Source organism: Gallinula chloropus (genome assembly GCF_964237585.1).
Source record: "Gallinula chloropus genome assembly, chromosome: 2".
Lineage (NCBI taxonomy): Eukaryota > Metazoa > Chordata > Aves > Gruiformes > Rallidae > Gallinula > Gallinula chloropus.
The window spans coordinates 138,519,588-138,537,688 of record NC_140086.1 but is presented as its reverse complement, the minus strand read 5'-3'; the positions used below and the strand labels follow the sequence as shown (position 1 = coordinate 138,537,688).

Genomic DNA, 18,101 nt, shown 5'->3' with positions numbered 1-18,101 from the left:
AATACACAATGAAACTTTTTTAGTCAGCTCCAGGCTTCAGTGTCAATGTGCAGATAATGATTTTTGTTGTTAAGATGGCTCCAGAGATAAATGACTCATTTTACACAATGGAAATAACTTTCTTATAGGGTGTTTGGGAGGATGCAATACAGATTCCTTCAGCTACCCAGATGTTAAAATATCAGAGAAATTAACTTGTTTATTCACAAAGCCAGATACATGGACTTTTTATGCAGAACACTGTTAGTAGGGAAGACATATTTTCCTTAAATAAGCCAACAAATTTAATCATACCGCATTCCTAAATAGCCACAGCCTTTCAGCAGCAGCACTCAAGCTCAACAACACATATTTTGATCCTCTGGATGTGGTCTGTGACCTATTTTCCTTTTCAGGGACATCTGAGTGGGCTAGAGAAATGTACCATGAAGAAAGGACTGGAGATCAGGGCTTAGGTCGAAGGTGACGTGCTTTCTCACAACAGTGAAAGCTAAGTGCACACCAAAACATCACTATTACCTGTCAGGGAGAGGAAGAGTTATGCTCTTATCAGATGATATATGAGATAAAATCTAGTGTCACTGTACTGGTTCCATAATGGCATTCTCTAACACAGCCTAGATTTTGACTTTGATTCACCAGAGGCAAGTGCTTCATTAGTTTCCATCGGTCTACTCCTATGCTTGATGCTAGCTGTGAGCTTTAAATAGATGCTGGATCAGGTCCATTTAGGGAGACCCAATGCATCTCAGGTTAAAGCTGTACTGAAACAGACTCCAGGTTTGCTGAGACAAACTCAACAAAGGAACAGACTCTGCAGGATGTATTACATGCAGATAAATATATGGATTTGGGGAAGCACAGGGTCAAGAAGATGTGGCCACAGAAAACAAACAAACAACCCTCCCACCCCAAAAAAACCCCCACCACAAACCAAAAACCCGAAAAAGAGGAAAAACCCCCACCTCAAAACAAGGCAAAGCAAAAGAAAGTTCTTTATGCTCTCAGCTACCATATTAGCTCGCCTGAGAGTTTACATTCACAATATTTACTAACAGGTGGCATTTATTAGAAAATTCCAATCCAACAGAGGGCAGAAAACAGGAAAGCACGTGTTCCTTTTTGGAAGAGGGGGTTTCTCTTTTTTTGGTTGTTGTTTTTGTTGCTGTAACTAATTTATATATTTATTTTTACAAAGTAAGCCCAGTTAGTGAAAATTATTTTATGCTCCCTTGCTACTATACCAACAAAATTAAATCCAAGTTCCTGCATGATGTGACATGTAAACCATTTGTGCTGAAGCGACTGCCAGAAATGGATGGAAAGTTTTTATCCTGAAGAAACACTCAAATGAAATGCTAGCGTAATCTAAAATTATTCACTGACAGTAACTGCAGGATTTTTCATGTCCTTTTAACCATCAATTTTGCCGAGTTTAATATTCCACACCTTAGAGCAACAGCACAGAAAGTGATGTGTTTTCCCTTCTGATGTTCAGTAAATCTGAAGAGATGTGGGGTTTCATTAAAAGGGAAGACATAACCCAATTTTGTTTGCATTTCACGGGAAAAAACCCCATCAGTAGTGCTGTCATCTAAGGTAAAGCATACATGTTTTCAAAGAAAGTATTATGAGTGTGCTACAAACACATTTTGCCAGTTTCACTCAGATCCTGACGCAGGTCGGACTTTAAAAGCTGTGCAGCCTCAGCTGCACCTAGATGCTGTGATCACAACTGTGTGTGCTTACCTCACTTAGCATTCTCATGTGCCATGATTCAGCTTAATTTCCTTTCTCCAAGACAGTTAGAAGTCTATTGATAAACGGCTTATTTCTTTTTGATAATATAACTTCAGATTTTCCAGAGAGCTACTTGCTCCTTTGCTCAGAGGAAGTGAGAACCGAGTGCCCATTTTTCCTCACCAGGATAAAAAGTGACAGTTCATTAGCTTTCGCTGTCAAACTCTAAAATTACCCAGTCACATCAATCCACCTTCTCTGTCCTATGGAGCTTCTCTGTTATCACAAAGCCTATTCAAAATTTCCCCAAGGGCCAAGACCAACACTTGAAAAAGAATCTAACTCTGTACGAAACCAAAAGCGTGCCCTATTACCCACCATCTGAGACACCCTGGCCCAACCTCATTCTTTCTAGTGCTGTTATTTCAGACCTGTATCAGTTCTCAGTCCAACCACAGCTGGGAGTAGCGATCTCCACCCTGCCCCCGCCCCCAAAGCTTGCGTAACATTAGTTTTGAATCTTTTACCCATTCACTGACACAAATAGCAAGAGGTTTCTTTAAACGACAGCAGTGTGCCTGGACGACTGATCCACAGGAAGGATTCTTTAGCATTGTGGGAATTACTGGCTGTCAGAGAGAGACTGCTTTGAAGTCACCATTTGCAGCACCCTGAGTACCTGGGTTGGATCAGTTTTTGCTGGATTACTTTCACCGCAAGCTCTCTTTTGTCCCCTCTGAAGAGTTTCTTTGTGAGCAGTGAATGAGGATGCATCTTGGGAATGATCTGATACTTTAAAAGATGATTCTTGTAGTTTATCTTGTGGCAAGCTTCTCTTCTGAAGGAAACGCTGCAGAGCCTGTATACTGATCACAACGATAGCGCATGCGATGCTGCGCCTTTTATCACTGGGCGGTCTGCACTGTCGCTTTTCAGTGCAACTCTGAAGCAAATCCCTGCAAACTAGGACTTTCATTAATTGATACATGTGTAGATACAGGCTGTCTTTAATAATGCAACTTTTTTTCTGCAAACGCTTCTAAACAAAGCTGGTCCTGCTGAAGTCAATGAAAGGTTACTCACTGCCTGGCAAAGAACTGCAATTTAGGCTATTTTGGGAACATTAAAGTCAATAATATCTTTATGTTTAAAAACAGAAGGGGTGTTGTTTTTTGGGTTTTTTTTGGTTTTTTTTTAAGTTTTGCTTCCTGTGTTGAGTTTTAACGCAGGAAAAACAAAAAGAATTTGTACACTAAAGCAGCTTAGCCAAAGCTAAAAGTTACATTTGGGAAAGGAAAACTTATGGCCTCTGTCACACATTCAGCAGAAGCTACTAGCCAACAGTCAGTCTGTAGGAGCAATGAGGACTGACACTTAAAAGCTAACCACATTATCACACTGCAAGTAACCATCCACTACAGTTTTCTACTTCCCCAGACAAAAGTTACTTTTGAAGGTATTAAACACTTAAGTGTTTTAAAACCAATAAATCATTAACTTTAAAAAATCCATGGTTGTAGCTCATTTTCTTAATAAGAAAATAATGATATACCAAGTTGCAGGTGTGAAAGCCATTACTCATGTCTGTGCCCATATCCTTTATTTGTCATTGGGCACTGAATGATTCAATTATTTTAATACTCCTTAGCAGAGCTGCAATGACAACTGAATACTTGTGCGAACACAGTACAAACTTGCATGCGGACAATCCCTTGGTCTGAACAACTCTTGCTCACAGCAGCACTAAGAGTACAAGCTAATGGGTTTTGAAACATGATTTCTAGCACAGAGGCATTAGATACCTGAGCATACAGACAACCTTAGCTGGGCAATTCTGGCAATGTTTGCTTACTAGCAGGCCTTGGTATGTTTTTGCCTGAGTAGATGCACCCTATTTCTGGGTGTTTTGACCTTCCTTCCTATGCAGGCTACATGATCACGGACAGACTCCCACTGAGTTCTGTAGATCTTTTTTCCTCATTTTATGCAGAACTTCTAAGAAATACCCTGCTGGAAGCCTAACAACACTATGCAATTTGGGCTTTAAAAATATTATGGATTGATAGAAATACTCATTGAAGCTGTTGCTGACTGACAACTGGGAAATGAAAAATTGGGGTGTCCTGGTTTTGACTGGGATAAAGTTCATTGTGTCTAGTAGCCGGTAGAATCTTGTGCTTTGGATTTAGTATGAGAATAATGTTGATAACACACTGATGTTTTTAGTTGTTTCTAGGTAATTGTAGCTTCTACACTAAGCATCCCATGCCCTGCCAGATGCACAAGGAGCTGGGAGACCACAGCCAGGACACTCACCCAGCACAGAAAAAGGGATATTCCTACCATATAATGTCACGCTCTGCACATAACTGGGAAGGCAAGCTGGGGGGTGGAATTGCTGCCTGGAAAGACACTGGGCACTGTTGTGGTTTTTTTTCTTTTTTCTGTGGGTGGTGAGCAATTGTATTAGAGTTAATATTAATCATCATCATCATCATCATCACCACCATCATCATCATCATCTTCCTTTGTTATCCTATTAAACTTTGTTTATGTCAACCCATGAGTTATTTCTTTCCATTCTCTTCCCCATCCAAGATAGGGAGGAGTGAAAGAGCAACTGCATGGTGCTTACTTACCGGCTGGGGTTAAACCATGACATACAGCAACTTGGGAACAACCTTCGTTCCTTTTCTTCAAAGCTCTGTTTTGAATTACAACACGATCAATCCTCACTGACTTCAGCAGAGAGATTCTTTCAGCTTTGGATTAGGCTACATCCTACAGGCAATGAAAGAAACCAACCCCAAAACACAAGTTCACATATGCTTTTGGTGACGAGGACACTTTCCTATGTTTAGCAAGACGATGATACAATTTTCTGTCGCTTCCTGCCTTCATTCACACTGAAGCCGGAACCCAGGATGTCATAGTTGCATCACACAACAATGGGAAGACTCTTACAGTAACTAATAATAACAACAGATTGCATTTTATCAATGTGAGCCCAGCTAATTTCTACAGTACCCTGTAAAATGCAAAGTGCAGTCCTTTCAGTTTCTCTTCTCAGCAGTTCTCCCTTTCCTGTCTTTAGCGTAAGTGATACTGCCATGGCAGTTGTGGTACTCAGAACAGAAAATGGAAACGAATTCATGAGCAGGCAACAAAACCAAATGACACCCAGCAGGCACGCCACACAGCTACTCTTCAATACACTTCAGAGATACTGTGCCAAGCAAACAGCAGCTGATCCTGGGGGCAGGGCCAGCAAGCATGGAAACGGGGTCAAAAAGCAAGGAGTTGGCAGGACTTCTATACCAGCATTAATGCAGGAGAGGGCCAGACCTTCTGGGAGTGAGCTCATGTTTAAGCCAAGGACAACCAGGAGCTGACGGGAGAGGGGCAACAGTGGCAGGGGGCTTAGACATACTGGAGGTGCTCTTCAACAGCTGTCTTGGGAAATAGCTGTGACTTTGGCAGCCAGGTCCACTTGAGCTGCCTGCAGCACAGCCCCGTTTGGAAACATTCAGTAACATATGGGAGAAAGCACTGAACTCATGGGAGAAAGCACTGAACTCGTATCCACAGCAATGGAAAATCAGAGGCATGACAATGTGGTGTTTTCAAAAGTACCTGTGTATTTTTTCAGGCAAGATGCCTGGGGATCAGCACGAGATATATCTTAAAATAGGTCCTTCAGAAACTTTCACGTTACCTGCCTGGCTTAAAGTGCAAAAGAAGTCAGGATCACAACAGAAGCTAGAATGACAATTTCAGAAAACTAGCACATAGCTATCCCTCCAGTAATCACTCATGATTTAATTTAAAACCAGTAATCAGTAATTGATTACTTGTACAAAGTAACCACAACAACTCCATCCTGACTGGAAAGAAATCGTTTTCATAGACACAAATAAATTCAATTGCAAAGATGGTTTTAAAAACATTGTTATAATATGGGTTAAAAAGCCAGGAACATAGCAAGTAAAGCACACCACCGCATTAGAAGAAAAATAAAAGCTTCCAGAAACTTACCACTGAGGTAAGAGCCATCTGAAAACTGTAGATTCGTGCAAGGCCAAAGTCAGCTAGCTTTATCTGCCCGCTGCTGGTTACAAGGATATTTTGGGGTTTCAGGTCCCGATGCACCACACGATGTGAATGCAGAAAATCCAGTCCCCGAAACAGCTGAAGCATCATATCCTAAATATAAAGGAGAAATCAATATGGATTTACCAAGACAAGGTGGCAAACAAGTCAACTCCCTGTCATAACCTGCAAAACTGATTCAATAAATACTGACTTAAATACGTACACAGGACATAAACCCAACTATCAATGTAAAATGAACAGGATGTTGCTAGAACCAGCTGACTTGAACAGGTGTGCTTATCAAGTTAATGCATTGTTTCTAGTTGAATTATTTGAGGTTGATTGATAGAAGTATAAAGGTTGGTCAACACACTTAAAAGAAATGGCAAAAGAAAGTCTGTAAATCCCAGGACAACTTCAAAAGAATGCTGTCCAAGTAAGAAAAATATCCAGCAGCTTTTTGCTCTTAACTCTAAACCACGTGCCACTTTGCCTTTCACAAGGTTGTGCTTTGTCTTGCCCCAGCAAAGTGAAGTTTTAACATTCACTTCCACAGACATACCATTCAACACTTTAAACAGAAAAGCTGTTTAAATGACAAATTCCCCATATTCAGTGTTAGAGAGGGAAAAAGTTTGCTTGGCAGAACTTGCTGTATAGATTTTGCTGAATAGGACAGAAACTACATTTAGATCAAAGTTTACCACTAAATCAGTGTAATAATCATAAGCAACATTTTTCATTTTGTTTTCTGTGTTGTTACAATGATGCAATCTTCTATGACATTTCCAGAGCTAAGAAACTATTTCATCTGCATTTGTATTTTCACATTAACCTTAATAACGTGAAAGGAATGAATCAACACGCTCAAAACTAAATACTAGAAATCCCCTGAATTCCAAATTAGAAGGATACTGTCAACTTGAAAATTACAGTTCTAAAACAGGCAGCTACAAGAAGGTGCTGCAACAAGTAAGAAACAAATGGATGAATAAAAAGTTTATTGCTTGAGTTTATGAAACTCCAGCTCTGTGTTTGCTGGTGACAAATGCCCTTTTCATAAGCCATGCAGCGGAGTGTCTGCTGATCCTATTATTAGTAACCAAAATGATCTTGGAGAGGTGGATGGCATGAAACATGAGAAAAGGGAAGAAGGATAAATTAAGTAGGTTGCTTTTGTTCTTCTCTATGGACTCGGGCATATTTCAAGAAAATATTCAAGGCGCTATTAAAAGGAATGATATCTGGAAAAGGATTTAACAATAGCCCAAAACATTCAACTCGATAATGTTGCTTTAGCTGGATGCATTTTTAAGATACACTTTCCAGACACTGCTCTGTAATTTAATACAAAATTACCATTTTCATGTAATGTTCCCTGAATATCTCTACAGAAAGTATTACAAAATGTACAGATATTAAGGCTGGAAGCTGTAATCTAACCTCTGATATAACACGGCCAATTCTATATACGGCCTATAACTCTGTCGGCCAAACAGTTTGTTTGGAGACTCTGATAATGGAGATGGAGATGCTTTGACAGTGCTTAATTACCATCACCTCTGAAAGATGGTAGAAAACGGAGAACCCCATTCCCCCATTAGCAGATGTTTTTTCCCTTTGCTTGCCCAGGAAAAACTGAGATTTGATGATTCTTCTAACTAGCAAAATAGGGTTTGCACATTTAAAACAAGTATACACATTGAAAACAAGAAATCTGAAGTTATATAATTTCCCTTTGGAGTTCAGAAATAATTGGAAGACCTAGGACTCTGGCTCTGCAGGTTTTAGTCATTGGTAGAATTAATGTGTCATGTCTGCTCACTCTGTACCATTATAACTTAAAACAAATCCCAACAGTCTTTGGATCAGTCTCACAGATGTGAGGAACATGCCAAGAACATTTAAGCACACGGTTATCTGAAGTAGGTACACAATGGTTTCACTGAATTTGCCTAATTTATTTTTATTCCAGGTAGACATAATATCAAATAACACAAGAAAATAATTTAAAGAACTTAAAGACTAGTCAGTTGACCCTGGCAAGTCCCTTTTTAGTGACATTTCTGCATCTTATTCATTTGTCAAGTATGTAAACTCATTCCTGCAGCTACCAAAATACCAAGAAAAGTTTTTTTTTTCCTACAGTTGATGCTGGTTTTGTTTCGACTTTATTCCTCTAGCTCAGCAAATGTAATTCTACTCTGCTAGCTGCAAGTTATAAGCAATGTCTTCAGTTTCTAAATTCAGTCTTCCAGTCACAGGTTAAAAAAAAATACTTGGAAACAGGTATATCTTCCCTCCTCACATAAGACTTAAAACATGAGTATCATTTTCTGAAGTTCTCTTCACACACAAAAGAGACGTGCCACATACAAAAATGACTTGTGTGTGTGTGCCACACACAAAAAATGAGTGTACAAGGAAAGTGTAAATTTAAAAGGGATTAGAAAAAGAGTGCTGTATTTCCTCTTCCAGGAAATTCAGAGTTAGTCCATACAGGCTATTCTCTAGTGTTCATATTGGACTGTTGATCACGCTCTTTTGCTGTACCTCATTACTTACTACTACACCTATGATCAGATTTCAGTTCAAAATTTTCTTGGAAGAACAGCCAAAAGATTAATGTGTGCCCTTCTTTAATACACAGACTTATTATTATGCACTTTAAATACAGAATACTAAATCATGGAGCTCAGAATATGGTATTTGTTTGCACAAACATAATTTCAATTATCAAAGCAAATAAAAGAGTGCTTTTAAATTTTAGAATTGTTAATTTTGTGCTGTACATAAACCTAGTCAAAACCCATTAGGCCTCACATTTGAAAAATTACTTCATATTCTTAGCCACTTGCAAGAAACATCAGTCCCACTCTGGGCTGTGTGTTTACTTTGATAGCGTAACTACTATCAGAAGATGCTAACCTTTGCTAATAAATTGGATAAAAGCCATAAACATGCACAAGCCAGATCACTAGCTAATTCAATCAGGATAATTCCACTCTGACGGAAATGCATCCATTTTTCTTACTGATGATTACCCAGTACTACCTCAATTGCTGAGATCTAGAAATAACTGCAAGTGAGTCAAGGATTAACTTGTTGCATGTCTGCTTTTCCCCAACAAATTTTCTGAGATAGCAAGGCATGCCATACTTTGGAATGACAATTAAAATTGTATTTAAAAAGTTAATTGAAAAATGGTAATTTCTATTCAACAAACAAGAAGAATCATTCCTTAGAAAATCTGAGGAACAAGTTCTAGTGAGTCATGATCAAACCTCTACTGACGTCTATCAGATGTTCTCTGGATATTATATGTTTACAAACACAGACACAGAAAAGCACCTGTTGCAGATTAGAGATTTCTGCCATGGTTCCACTGTCATGAAACCTACAGCGGTTGTTGCTGAAGTTGGACGATAGAAACGCTATTCCACTGTGGTTACTTTCATGTAATCATGGCTTTACAATCTTTTTGCTTTCCAGGCTACATTTTCAATGTGTTCTCTGCAAGAATCTAAAATATTTATCTGTACCTCTGTTGAAAACTGAGCTTTTTTGGGATGCAAGGAAGAAATACACTTTCCTTAGAAGTAAATATGTAGCTTTAATTTTTTTTAAAGCCTCATAATGGAAACAGGAGAAAAATTTGTTATGGAAATGCTGCGTCTTTTGCATGTTCCATCATATATGGCATTAGTGATGGCTACGGACTGACCAGCACCCCTCACACCTCATGCCCCTGAACTGTTCAGGTTGGAGAGAGTCAGGAGTTATGTGGAGGCAGGAGAAGGTGTTTGAATATTTGTGGGTTTTTTCCCCACTATCTGAATATTCAGCCTGATGTTTACTGAATTTATCAGCCTTGAATGTCAGGATTCTCCTCCAGTTCCTGATTTATAAATCCATTCCAAGCCATTGGTTTTCAAAATACCACTCTGATCCTTTGCAAGTCCCCCACCACCTTGACTTCCAGCTCAAATATGTATCAATTGCCTGCAGTAACTTACTTGCTGTTTAAGACCAGTCAGACCAAATTAAGTACTTTGCCTGCCTAGTCCAAAAGAGGATAGCAAGGCTGTCAATCAAATAATTCAAGTATTTACTAAAGAAAACCCCCAGAAAGTATGGAGTTGTTTTGGGTGTTGGCGCCTCTGTGAAAACATGTTTGAGAAAGGGCAGAAAAGGCTGGAGGGGAAGAGGAGGACGGAACAAAATGTGTGAGAAACAGCACAGGTGAGAGGAGGAGGAAGAGGAGGTATGCCATGGCACAGCAGGTATCCACATTGCAGCTCATGGAGGACCTGCAGTGGAGCAGGTGGATATTCCTGAGGGAACTGCAGCCTGTGGAGAGGACCTATGCTGGAGCCAGCAAAAAGTGTGAGGAGGGAGTGACAGGAGTTGCTACGGACTGGCCAGAACCCCTCACACCTCATGCCCCTGCACTGCTCAGGGAGGAGAGAGTCAGGAGTTATGCGGAGGCTGGAAAGAGGCAGGAGAAGGTGTTTGAATCTTTGCAGTTATTCCCCCACTACCCAAATTAGCAATTAAATATCTGTCTTAATTTGCATTAACCAAAATTAATTTTGGTGAGTCTATTTTGCCTATGACAGTAACTGATAAGCAACCTCCCTGTCTTATCTCAGCCCATGGGCTTTCTTGTTGCTTGTCCTTTATTTTCTGTAGCCATCCTGCTGAGGCGGGGGTAAGGAGCAAGCGGCTGGGTGGGAGTTTGGCTTTTGGGTTAGGCTAACCCACCACCACGGTAAAGGTGTAGATCCCAGATTTTGTCTTTGTAAAGGGGGACATAGTGTGATGCAACCTAAAGGAAAACACCAAGAATAATATGTCTTCTGAAAACACATATACCCAAATGGAACATGCACTTACGAATGGCTGCTCAGTATGTGAAGCTCACATTTTCCTCCATTACCTACTATGTGAAGAAAGAAAAGCCTTAACCAGATTGCCTTTGGTCACGGTGGTAGGAATTCCCAATACCAGAGAAAGTAAGTCTGTGGAAGTGGAAGCCCACAAATATACTCAGTGGTATCACCAAATAAAAGCAACACAGTTTGGGTCCTTGTCAGCTACAACAGAGCGTAAATTTGTACCAATGTACAGCCTTTTATGGTGTGTTGCTTTTTATTTGTTTTTTAATCTGCTTGCTTTCCTCTTCCTGCTCAACTTCTGTGCTAACATTTGGTAAAACACAACAATCCTTTGGGATCTCTACCATTTCTCCTACTCCTCTATGGAGTATCTCACGCACCTGCACAACCACCTTTATCCTTAACCCATAGCTTCTATCTACTTGTAAGTAATTTTTTTTCTGCTGAGCAGAATGGAATGTCCCTATTGAGGATGGCAGGTGTTGGGATACTCGTCCTGAACGTTTCTCGTAGGAGTGTTTGCATAAGAGACAACCATGAGTGTAAACAAAGGGGATGGGTTTTAGACGGAAATGTGTGATGCATCAAGCTAGTTTGACAAAAAGACTCTCAATGAACAGCAGGACCTTCTCTGAGCAGAAGAAGAGCAGGATGAGGACATATATATATATCATCTATATAACCATGGATTATATAGAACGCCTGACCATCAAATTGCTTTCATTTTAAGGGGTGCTTTTAAAACATGCTGGAATGTAAGTTTAAAGAGTTTTCACGTTCTCTGGGGCTATTTTTTGAAGCAGAATAATTACAGCACTTCTATGGTTATACTTTGTAACAAACAGTCAACATTAATTAATGCCAAAAAAACAATGGCATTCCTGAGGAATTACACAGTACAGATACATGAATAGCAATAGACATGATTAATGTTGTTACACTGAATCCCAAAGGCCTTAGTAATAATGTAGTGACTCCCTGTTAAATGCAATGATTTTGTTTTTTAACTCTTGTCCTCACGTAGGGCTGAGAACCCATCATACCAGCCTATCCAGAATGCCATGACTGTGATGGTGGGGGGCAGAGAAGCAATTTGCCAGAGACTAGGGAGCTGTAGGATGCTCTTCCCCATGCAGTGGCTGGGGGCAGCGGGCAGGACGCAGTAAGATCGAGATAGATCCCTGCCCTTGTGCCCCTTTCCTTCTTCTCTCAGCAGAAAGCTACTCTGATCAATCTCCCTGCGGGGCATTCAGAAAGGGGACAAGGAAGCTGTGCTCCTTGCATGATCCAACCCAACATATGCCCAGAACATAGGGCTCCTTTACTTCTCCTTTTATCGGGTAAAAACTTGTCTCAGAATAGTCCTATTGCTTTCCACAAAAGTATTCACAGGGTAAGGGGTCATCCCTCAGATGAGAAGACTGCTGTGATATTCCTGTCAATTAACTAGAGAGTACTAAGAGAACGTGAACTTCACAGCATGTTCAATTTAAATATGCTCACTGTTTTGATAAGAGAACAATAAATCCAAAAGGCCTGTTCATTTAGTCATATTAATCAACCTTACTGTACAAGATAAAGTGTTCATTCTCTGTTCCCAGAATAAAAAGCTATGCAGAGAGAAAAGTACAGGGAATTAATTTAGTGTATTATTAGCAGAAGGAAGCTAATATCTGCCAAGCTTAGGCAGGGAATTGGTCTAATAATTGTTGATGTTTTGTATGCTGCTACCCTAAAGGTAAACAATTTGTTGAAAATTAATTAACAGTTAAATATATGTTTAAATATGAAGTAAAATATTTGCAAAATTATTTTTGAATTGCAAGATTATTTTAATCATATCAATGATACTTTACTACACTCACGGTAGATTAATGCATAATTTAAAATATATTCTGGAAAACAGTTTCTAATCTATTTTAAACTTCTTTTATAAGAAAGAAAACAGCTCACACAAGTGATTCTGGATTATCCAACTGTTAGGATGAAGAAGCTTACAGACAGGCGCACTGACAAAACTATGCATGTGTGTATACATGCATTTCAGTGCTTTGAATAATCCCATTGAAGGCAACATTATCCACACCAGTCCACTGCAAAAGCATAAACACTGAAATGAATACAGTTGGGTTGTTTGGGGTTTTTTTGGGGTGGGTTTTTTCTGTTGTTGTTGGGTTTTTTTAATTGCTAGAAGTGTTTGTATAACAATTTAAGACACAATACCTGAAGGGCCGGAGTCTCTAAAACTCCAATTTGAAGACTACTTTGGTTGCTATTAGAAATAGTAAGGTAACCAAGATTAGAAAGTCCTAAATAAATTACTGTGGAATAAAATAATCACTCCATCAGTTAGTAGTGAAACCAGCAAGACTTGCAAATGTCACTATTGTGCATGGATGTTCCTGTATATCACGAACATTATATGTCAGTCTCAAGCAAAAGTACCACAACTGTGCGCAAGGTTCAGGAAAAATGCAAATTTTAAACTGAATTATAGGGGCCTGTGTTAGTCTTTGAAAAAGTCTGAGGCTTAAGAACGCTATTGCATTGCCATAAACCTACGACTGAATTTTCTTTATGTATACAACAGCTTTCAATAAACCAAGGCACTATTTTCCTTTTATTGTCGTGGTCCTGTTTCTAGACTGGGTTCAATTCATAATCGCCACAGCAGGTTTAACATGCTCTAGTACCTTTCCTTTTGGTCACCACCTGTCCCTTCTGAGTTAGAAGGAAACCACTGAATAAGTACTGCTGCAGGAGATCCTGACCAAGCATGTTTTGGGGTACTCCAAACAATCCCCAAACACCAGCGCTCATCAGCAGCAAAGGGGACATAATTAAGACTAGATTAAGACAATAGGTGTATCTGGTTGAGTTTAAGGAACTGTTATGAGTAACCTTCTGTCTGCCCTCCTTAAAATAGAGACCTGGATTAATATTTTAGAGGTATTTAAAAGTTTCAGTCTTAATACATGTCTCTCTTACCAGCATCTCAATACCGCCAGATTTTCATACTGAACTCAGTAGTTGTGCACCAAAGACCAAATTCAGTATACAAAATGTGTACTTGTATCAGTGTGATGCATATGTACATCCACCGTATCGACACACATGTGCATGCATTTCACTTTAGGCAGATGAATATTATCTTAAGTGTCTGTAAGTCTTCCCACACCAATTTCTCATTATATATCTCAACACCTGACAAGTCAGTTTGCAATACAGATCTTTCAAGTTTTACTTTATCAGCAGCTATTTTTCATATTTGATGAGAAGCATTTGCATGAGTGAAGGAAACCTATATAATTATTGTCCGACTTACATGCAAATGAAACACATAACATTTCCTATCTGGCTACTGGTATTTTTAAGAGAAAATACATGCAAATAAAGTGAGAACAGAGGGGAATTCTGTTTTAACAATTTGACAGAAATTGGCAAATGTGGCACTGTTACTAAGACCTGTCCTGGCTGTGAAATTTTTATAGCTTTGTGATTAGCAATCTTTTTCAGCACTCAAACCTTTCCACTCTTTGTGCCCAGTAGAAAAACCAATAGAAGGCATAGCTCTTAGCAGAATTTACAAACCTGAGCCTAGATAAGCAAACAAACAGGGTTTTTTCCTGTATCTCTGGATGATATCATCACAGTTTTGTACACCCCCAAATACTTTCTGGGAAACTTCCCTTCTCTCATTACAAGCTTTTCATAAACCTGTATTGGAGACAGTAATATCTCACAATGCATCCTGGTTTGACAGTTGCTACCCACTCTGTTTTTTTATTCCTCATGCCATCTGAAAAAGAGATGAGTACTAAAATGAACCAAGAAATCCCCCAAACACTTTACTGGCTCACCCAGTTGGTAAGCCCCATACAAGTGACTTGAAAGAGCATCTGTGATTTGTACAGATTGGCTCTGAAGTCCATTTTGGCACATGTCTGGGTCCTGACAACAGTCAAAATTTGGTATCTAAGCATTACACCAGGTCAAGCTGGATAGTTGGGGCAGAGATGCAGTTTGAATTCTGGAGTACACTTTTCATACAATTCCAGCTTCTTTAATGGTCATTTTTCTCTACAAGGCAAATCATCCTTCTCTCAGCTGATGCTGTTGATACCCTCTTCCTTCTGGGGTAAAATCCAGGCTTTCATCTGACTACATCAACTTATTCTGGAGCACTGTGAATACTCCCCTGCCTCTATCACCTCCCAGTAGAGCTTAGTGCTTTCCATTTTTAAAAAAGATTTTTGATTCCTTCTAATAGTATGTATTTCCTTCTCTCATCATGGGACATCGCTGCCATTTCCTCTTCACAGATTTTGCTTCTGCATCCGCAAGCTGTATTTTGGGACATCCTAAGCATATCATCACTTGCTGCAACCCTTGTGGAAGTTCTCCTGATGTAATCTGAGAAATTAGTCCACACAGAAAATCCACAAAGCTGGATGTGACTCCCTTTAACTACTTCAGTATGCTTCTGAGAGGAGTTCACAGAAATCAGTCTCTCGCTCCATGCCAGAATCTACAAACTACAGTAAATTATCAACCACTGACGAGCTGATTGTCCCCCAGCGCCACTCGCACTGGTCTTTATGTGGATGGCACCACCAAACAAAACCCATTCCCTAGAGAACGCTGCTCAATCAGCCCTACAGCTATTACCAGCACCTTTGTGACATTGATGGTCATAATAGCTGGGTTTAGTTTACTCAAACTCCATGAAGGGTTAAAAATATGGCATATGTTGATAGCCGACACTCCTCACTAACAGGAAAGACACGTTGCTGTGGGGCCCAGATCTCGGCTTCTCCTTCCCTGCAGCTGTCTGTGGATAGCAGCTAATTGTATCCACTTGTTTAACCTCGGGGATAACGTCTGGAGGGGACCAAGTGCCACAAGCGTACTTTTTTTTTTTTTTAACGGTCATTTCCTCTCTGGTGTAACTTGCATGACAGCATGTGACAAGCAGAAATTAATGGGGACACTGCTGTGCCAATACCTCTTGAATTGCTTTGACACTGGCTGCAGGCTGCCTGCTTGGCCACCCAGCCAAGACCTCACATGAAACGTGGCAAGGGGCCCACAGCTCTATTCACTAACAAGCCAGCTGGTCAGTGATTAGAAAGCTGAAACAATGCTGCGCACATACATCAAGAAAAATGCTTTACAAACAGCTTTGGACTTGGGAGGTAAAGTCTCCTAGAAGAGTAAATCTGTACATTTATCTTATGGGGACTGCTAACAAGGTGATGTTCCAGATAATGTGGAAGGCCCTGGCAGATGACTGTTCTACACTGTCACCTGAGCACAAGAAGGGCTAACCTCAGAACAAAGACTAACATCTTAACATGCTCAAAATCACATGCAAACAGCTTAGACCACATGGATTCTGGTCCAGAGGACCAGAGACTTATGACAGACAACTCTTCCTAATGGTCTATCAACACCTTGGCAACATTACTGACATTTCTGCATAAATTCTCATTGGACTTGTCTGCAATGTGCCATCAAGAAGGCGGAGATTTGCTCATATGCTGGTACATAACAACAAAGGATGAGAACTATCCCGAGAGATTGGTATGACTAGACCTCCTACACCCAAGGCAGCTTTGAACATTTCAGCCAAGACTTTTTTGAAAAATGTCAAATCCTTGGCTGGACACAAAGGGCTCAAGGAGGCTGTTGCTTTAATTTCTCTCCCAGTTTTGTTTTAGTTGTGTTTTTTTTAAACAGTATCCACTAAAAATGCATGAGTCCTTTATGAAACACCTACACGGCAACAAGAAAATAAGCTATGTTTTTTTAAAACTGAGAAAAAACTTGTCAATAGGATCCTACAGATTAGAAACCCAAACATCATTTAAAATCAATGGGACTTGGGCACCTAATTCCTCTGGCTCCTTCAAAATTATAAGCTCAGTCCAGCAACTTTCGATTATTAGAAAACTTGTTTAAACTTAATACAATACAAGCCTGCTCCATTTCCTGATATATAAGGAAATATATTTTGTGATATATACAGAAACTTAGGAGCTCAAGGCACTGTAAAAGAGGCTGGCAAGATAGTGGAGTCACTTTTTTGAATTAAAAAAATTGGGTTACTGTCAAGTTTGGGCTTTGGGCCCAATTAATTTTGATTGCTTCCTTCATAAAAACGTCTAGGAAATCAGCATAGTAATGAACAGCACTTGCATGCTGAGGGAGAAGATGGCTTCTTACTAGGCACAACCAAAGCCCAGTAAAGTCACTGGGACTCTACCCATCAATTTTCAAAGACCTGAGCTGGTCCCACTGCTTTTTAATGTTTCCATCTTCCTCCTACAGGCATCAGAACCAGCAGGACCTTCAGAGAGATGTAGACAATCTTCTCTGAGACAAAAGTGGCAGCATGACACCAGACATCAAAATACAGATATTCTCTAGAGTTAGACACTCTTTTTATAAATAGTTAACAGTTTTTATTGAAGATGTGAATACTGGAGAAAGTAAGATTACAATCCTTTCCTAACCTCTCCAGGGAATTCATAATAAATGAAGTCCAGTTGTGCACTTTTAAAAAGCCACTTTTCAATAACTTTTGTTTGCTTGCAATGTACTTGCATGTTAGAAGTATCATGATGCTCATCAGTGCTGTACAATGGCTCGATGTTGGGGTCAATTAGTACCTGAGCTCTAGTCACAGGAGTTCATTTAACTTTGCTGCCTCTCTTGCTCCACATTGCAAATTCAGGGATAATGGTTAACTACTTCACGAGTGTTGCAAAGATTAACTGGTTAATGTTTGTTGAGTACTCCGAGGATCAAGAATTTGCTTTCAGTTAAAAAGGTAGAACAACCTTAAAGAAAACCAAGGCTGTACACAAGGGGAAAGATTTCTTGGATGTAAGTTTTGGGTAGAAATGGGCTTCAAGGAAGAGCTGAGAGGCCAGTGGCCTACTGGAACCAGCTTGGCCAGGATCGCCAATCCAGTAACTGTATGTACGGCTTTACAATGAAATTGCCATTTCTTTCTTACCTCCCTTCAGGTGCCTTGTTGCCCTTTCCTACCCCATCCCTAGTTCTGACCCTTCAGGCCTTCACTTCACTCCCACTCAGCCATTTCCTCTCCCACCACACTCACTCTCAGGCCCTGTGGTCCAACTCCATCTCTTTGGGTTTCTGCCTCCCACTGGACAGAGGATTACCGAGCCAGGTAGATCAGCAGAAGATGCCAGCTATTAGCATGCCTCAGTAGCTCATCTCTGGATTTCAGAGAAAGCAACCTATAGCAGGCAGCAATGTCCCTGAGCTGTTTGCTGTGGCTGCGGTAGCGGGATATGGTCCCACACATCTGCCGAGTCTCTCCAAAGTGCCACAGGCCACAGC

General features: G+C 40.1%; 1 protein-coding gene across 2 annotated transcripts in view; it reads right to left on the bottom strand.

Moving 5' to 3' along the window:
• Nucleotides 1-18,101, bottom strand: part of CDK6 (cyclin dependent kinase 6) — a gene marked incomplete at both ends in the record, with an annotated part of 122,777 nt that overhangs the window by 62,836 nt on the left and 41,840 nt on the right. For both annotated transcript variants that reach the window (XM_084260443.1, XM_084260444.1), the window contains one exon: nt 5,776-5,943. In XM_084260443.1, coding sequence (XP_084116569.1) covers nt 5,776-5,943 — 168 coding nt within the window. The remainder of the gene's footprint in view (nt 1-5,775; nt 5,944-18,101) is intronic.